General features: G+C 47.7%; 2 protein-coding genes across 2 annotated transcripts in view; both read right to left on the reverse strand.

Annotated features, from left to right (window-relative positions):
- ITIH4 (inter-alpha-trypsin inhibitor heavy chain family, member 4) overlaps positions 1-268 on the reverse strand; it is an 18,511-nt gene extending 18,243 nt beyond the window's left edge. The window contains exon 1 of the mRNA XM_010132820.1: positions 194-268. Within this exon, the coding sequence (XP_010131122.1) occupies positions 194-268 (75 nt within the window). The remainder of the gene's footprint in view (positions 1-193) is intronic.
- Positions 269-4,853: 4,585 nt separating this feature from the next.
- MUSTN1 (musculoskeletal, embryonic nuclear protein 1) overlaps positions 4,854-6,160 on the reverse strand; it is a 3,870-nt gene continuing 2,563 nt past the window's right edge. The window contains exons 2-3 of the mRNA XM_010132819.1: positions 5,743-5,863; positions 4,854-4,960 (exon numbers count right to left, since the gene is read on the reverse strand). Of these exons, the coding sequence (XP_010131121.1) occupies positions 4,854-4,960; positions 5,743-5,863 (228 nt within the window). The remainder of the gene's footprint in view (positions 4,961-5,742; positions 5,864-6,160) is intronic.

A 6,160-nucleotide genomic window follows, 5' to 3' on the forward strand; every position in this document is an offset into this window, starting at 1 on the left:
CCAACACATCTATACTATAACAGCCCCCTAGAAGGACCCAAAACTCCGGAATCACAGCACAGCACGCCCAGGGCTCCACAGGAGGTGGTCACCAGAGGAGTCACCTGTGTTACCTGGCCGGCTACTGCAGTGCCACCCCATGGATCACCAAATAACACACAGTTAAAACAACAAAAAAAGAAAGAGCAAATACCTTTTGACCAATAGTTTCTGTTAATACAATGAGAGAGGAAAAGACCATCAAAGTGAGCAACGTTCTCTCCTCCATTTTGGAAAAAAGAGATTTTCAGATGAAAACTTGGTTTATCTTAATCAGTTAATGAGTAACTTGTACTTGGAAATACTATGTAGACTTTGAAGAGATCCAGAAACTTAATATTTACATGTTAAACATAGGTAAAACTTGAACTTGGTTAAAGTTTATTTTTCCAGCAGATGTTTGCAGTTAAACATTAGAATTGTAATGTTTCATAAAGAATAAGAAATCTTCAGGTTTGGTTTTTTTTTTTTGAAACTTAGATCTCACTGTGGCACATGAAATCCCACAGGCGGGTGAACAGGTCCGTGCCACAGGCTGCATTTTTGGATGTCTGAATCTCTGCCGTATCTAACTGTAATAACTGGAAAGGGCACCTCCTTAATGTCAACTCGAGCACTTCAGAGATCTGGAGACTGCCACGACATGCAACATCCACATGAGATTTTACAGCTGGTGACTTCTTCAAGCCTTGGGCCGCCCTGCCCAGCTGGCCCAAGAGAGGTGTGGAGTGGCCGCTTGAAACATCCCCTTTGGCTTCCTCTGACAAGACATAATCCTCGTCTGGTCAAACAGCAAAGTCAGTTGTGGTTTGTCTTTAGCTAAACAGTAAAAAACAAAATACTCCAGACCTTGTCTGGACTCTCTCAGATAAGAGGCAGCGTCAGTGCCTTCACCTTCACACACACAAGCGTAGAGAGAAGACACAAAACACCCAAAACCAGCACAACAGCCACACACAGGAGGCACCAGCCCTGCCACAGCTGTGATGGATCCAGCTGGGGATTCTGCAAAGCTGCGTTTAAGCCACACGCTCGGCAGGGCTGTCTGCACAAAAGGTTAGGGCTGGGGGAGCTCTGCACCAGAATTTCCCTGGAACCTGAGCGGGACAACTCCTTTCACCTTCCACTTGATCATAACATCTTCATCCAACAGGGACTTGGAGCAGTTCTTGTGAAGTTTTTGTTGGGCAAGGGCAGATGGCATGACTATTTAAAAGATATTGCTCCTTCTGAGTAGCGGTTACGTCAGCCTCTTCTACAAAGCATTTAAAACACATGGCTTTAAGCACTGGGGTAAACAGACCCTGGGCAGAACCCATTTCAAAAGCTTATCTGAGCTTTACACGTGGGAAATCAGGGAGAGAAGCGGGGGTGGAGAGCCACTGCTGCACTGCATGCCTGGGGTGCCTCACCGGCTCCTGGGTTTATTGGGAAGCTTTCATTCACTCCCAGAGCAAGAAAAATAAAAATGACTGAAATCTTGGAAGTATTGACTGGACAGGAAGAATAACACCCTCCCGGGAGTAGTTCAGAAGATCTCTCAGGCACATGGAGCCACTGCGTCAGCCCCTGGTTCCTGTATGTATACGAACGTACGTACACAGGTACAGTAACCAGTCGGCGCTGTGGAGATGCGATCTGGGAAGACCCCCTCTCTTAGCCCGGAGCAGATAAAGGCTGAATCCTTTCAACCTTGGTCAGGGGCAGACAGCCCTTTCCCAACTAATCCCGCAGTCTGCCCACACAAAACCACTTTTTCATACCGATTTTTGACAGCACTTTTCCCCTTATAACCCCGTGGTAGAGGATGCCGTTAATCGTCCCTAAATTCAGACGAAGATCCTGTGGCAATGTGAGCATCTGTGTGTGCTTCAGACAAAGCACCCAGGTGGAGAGCGTGCTTCCGGGGGCCTTGGATTTGCGAGCAGGGCTCAGGAGTTCCTCACTTTGGCAGACAGTTACACGTTCACCATCGGGAGTCTGTTGAGCCCAGCCTGGTGTTACAAGGCTTGTGCTGTCAGTAACTTTTTAAAACAAAATAAACGTCACTTTGTCACTTCTGCATACAAACAAAGCAGAGTGTTTGCATTACTTGCAAATACTGTATTGTTTATAGCAGGACATGGAAACATGTTTGTTTTAAAAGAGAAAAACTAAAACTGCTACACATTTGATTGACTACAACATGTGTAATGCTTTAATCCCTTAAAATACACAGGATTAGACACTCGGTGGCCTAAGATCTCCAAGAGCCAAAGCTTTAGCTTTAATTAAGTGGATTTGTCATCGGGTTTCTAACCATGTAAAATCACTTGGACATTGAAGAGCTGCTTTAACTGCTCAGATTTAGGCTGCATGGCTGGCTCTGCCCTGCTGAGATTGTGGCTGCATGGAGCCAGCCAGCACCCAGGGAAGCTGTGAAACCCCTCCTGCATCCCTCTGGGGCTTGCGGAAGCAGCTACAGGGAAACCCTGACACCCAGCCTTGCCCCAGACTCGAGCACTGTGCCTGGTTCCTGGACAAACCGCCAACCACAGCCATCCCTGCTAACGTCCAGTGCCTGTTGCTACTGGTACACCGGGCACCAGTCCTGCAGCACCCAGGGATTCTGACTCTGAGGAATGAACACGCTGTGAAATCACTTCACATCTCCTTGGAGGAAGGATCTAAATCCACTATCATGACAGGAGACACTTTTGAACACAAAATGACCTAAAACCTCAGACACTGGGACTTTGCTCTAATGATTCTCTGTCACTATGTCGTCTTATGAAAATAAGGAAAAAAGGAAGAAAACACATTTTTCATGATTTGAAGATACACAAGGATAAAGAAAAAGATGAAGAAATTTTCTCCAAGCATCTTCCTATTTATTCTCTCACCTGCAAGTGCTTCCATCCTGCAGCCAGTAACTCTTCTAGCACAGCAGCAAGGCTGGGGACAGGGAACAATTCCTGCAACTCACACAGGAGAGCACGGACCTTGGGCAGAGACTTCATCCCAGGGATGCACTTTTACCTCTAATGCATGTTTTTTTAGATTAGGTCCATCTCAAAAGACAGGAAAAAAAAAAAAGAGGATCCCTGGTCCTTTGCACTTACTGTCACACTGGGAAGCATCACAAATAATTGCACCCGAGGACATCCAGAAATCAGGCTGTTTGAAAAATCCCAACCTTCTGGTAAATAACTCACTTTCCTTCCCTGCTGCACCTGCAAGTCTGCAGGACACAGATGTTTCGATGCTTTGTTAAATCAGCACTAAAATACCTGAAGTTGGGTCTGAAATATAGCACCCCCTTTCTCCTGCTACCCAGCCCAGCAAATCTGCAATATTCAGTCACTTGTACATACAGAAGAAAGTGATAACAGCAATTTGCCCCATTGTCCTTCTCCATAATTTTTCTAATTATTAAACAACTTTCTGCCAACTTCTCATCACGGATTAGTCAAGGAGAGTTTGTTAAACTTGATGCAGGGACAGCTCCACTGTTACCAAGCTGAGAGTGCTTCCCCCCCATCCCCCGCAGTGTTTTGTTTTTATCCTCAAAGCTCTGGGAGGGGTCTTTCTCAGAGGAAAAGGCTGTGTGGAGCTCAGACCCCATGAAGAAACAGTGTCTAGCAGAGAAAGGTGGCGGCAGGGTCTTGGCTGCAAATAATAGCCTTTGAAAGAAAAAAAAAAAAGGGACAGAGCAACACACCAGCAATATCTTTACTTTTTAAGGAAACCTACTCTTAAACCCAAATGGTTTGCCGTTGCCTCACGCGTCGTGGATGTTGGCACGAGTTATCCACCAAGTGTTTGGGACACGAGAGGCAAAGATGACACTCTTCACAGTGCACAGAGACCTTAGATATCACTTTCACCTCTTAACCACATCTAGGCTGTACAAAATTAAAGTAATTCTTCAAATACCTGCAGCACCTGCCGAACCGTGCTGGGTGTGCTGCCCTCAGGGGGGGAGCAAAGCGCAGCAGCTGCCCACAAAGCAGAGGATCCGCCACATTTGAGCACAAAGAGCCAGCTGAGGGGAAAGACTCCAGTTTATAACCTCAGGGGAAAACACATTTGAAGTTTAAGGCAGCAAAATCAAGCTGTAAACAGGGTTGCAAAAACCCCCCTTCCACTCAGGGTGGGTTTGCTGTTGTGCGGTGACGCTCAGCAGCTCCTCTGGCTCTTCGGCCCAGAGGGACGCGGCGCTGGTGCTGCTGCCCTGCCACCCCACTGCTCGCGTGATCCCACCGAACCTCGAGGTGGTGAGGAAAAGCCTTCGGGAAGGGGCTGACAGCCCGGCATCCCCGCTCCCCTCCGAGCTGCGTGCGGGCAGGTGGCGCCCCGCAGCCGTGAGGGGAGCTGCGGGGAGCACGGGCCGAGGTGAAGCCCCCAGGTTTCCGTGACGCCCCTTTGAGCAGCTCTGTCTCAGAGGGCAGCGTGAAGAAGTTGCACTGACACTAAAACTGTGACATCGGGAAGTTTGTTCTTTGCATTTGACACAAAGAATCACAGCTTGTAACGGCAAAGCATCCATGGAATGAACCGCAGCCTAAACCGAAATCAGTCACCACAGCGCGCCCCGCTGAGTCCAACCACCTTTTTTTATTAAACCACTACAGCAAACACCTTTCAACACATAGAAAGAAAGTACATAATAAAAGCTAACGTGGAAGTTGTACCCTTTGACACGAGTCTATTCCCTAATAAATGACTTGCAGTAGAAATCAGCTACTTCAGTCTACAGTGGCTTTAGTGTGAGGGGCAGAAACGTGGGAAAACGTTACAGCGATCATCCGGGTGAGACACATCCAGCTCTGCCGTCAGCCGAAGACGCTCTTGGCTGGTGCTTCTTTTGGTTTCTCAAAGACTGTTTCACTCCCTGTCCGGTCCCGGCTGAATATGGAAGGTGCTGCAGAGCCCATTTGTTCTTAGAAAAGAAAACCAGGAGAGGCAATCAGTGAAGTAACACACAGACACCAAGTAAAACCAGTGCTGCTGAAATACACATCTGGTAAATATTTCATCCACTCATCAACTCCCCAAACCTTAAGGCACAGCGCTCCCATCCCAAGCAAGGGGCAGCTGACCGCATCTGTAGGTGGTCACCATCACTGGGCGGCCCCAAGTCCCTGCAAGGATTTCCCCTTTAGAAACCTGGAAACTCCCGAGGCCCAGGCTATCATGCTGAAAAGGGGTTAAAATTCAACATTTTTTCTTGTACTCTCCCACTGCCCATGGAAAAGCAACACAAAACCAGAGCAGTGTTCAGTGCAAGCAGCCACCCTCTTCTCTCTAACCCTCTGTCCCTTATCCTCCCCAATTTCTGCTTCATCTCAAACACATCAAATTCAACCAGTTAAGAGGCCGGAAATCCCCCAGTCTACAACCAAGTCTGCAATCCTCATCCTGGGCAGTCACTGACACGGACTATGGTCCCAGGGCTCGGTTAGCCCCTGGTTCAGAAGGCACAGTCAGAGCTCTTGCTCCCACTTTGCCCAGACCGGGAGAACGATGCTCCAAGCAGAGCCCTGCTGGCACCTCTTGGTGCTGTCTAGATGATGGATGCAAAGTCCCTGGGCAGCCAGGCCGGGGTGGGTGAGCACACTGCTGGCTGCTGTTCCAGAGGTGCAACCTTACTTTTGAAAAGAGCAATTAAGCTGGTGTTTGACTTTGGAAGAGTGCTTAATGGTTTCCATCAAGGTGACTTACCACACTCCTTCATCACTTGGTAGGTTTTGGATTTAATTTCCTGGTTTTTGGAAAGGTTTCCCCTGGCTCCTTTCAGGTCTTCTTCCTTCACTGGAGGACGCTTCTTTTTCACGGGGGCTGGCTAAAAAGCAGAAGTGTTGCCCACACATCAGTATTTCGTGTTTAGAAGCACAGGGAACACAGCTTCCTCAACCCAAAGGCCACAGCCTGCAGAGTTGCTAATAGAATATTCCAGTTGTTTCCATTCTGAGACTGCACACTCACCTACTCCAGGCCTTTGCACAACCACGACTGCCTCTGCCCTTCCCAAAATCTGTTGCCATTATTACTATTCTGAAATTGTCTTCTGACTGTATGGCCTTGAAAGAGACACTGGTTTATTTTTTTTTTTTTTTTTTTTATTTTTTTTTTTTAAATT

The sequence above is a fragment of the Buceros rhinoceros genome, unplaced genomic scaffold (genome assembly GCF_000710305.1).
Source record: "Buceros rhinoceros silvestris isolate BGI_N320 unplaced genomic scaffold, ASM71030v1 scaffold7223, whole genome shotgun sequence".
NCBI lineage: Eukaryota > Metazoa > Chordata > Aves > Bucerotiformes > Bucerotidae > Buceros > Buceros rhinoceros.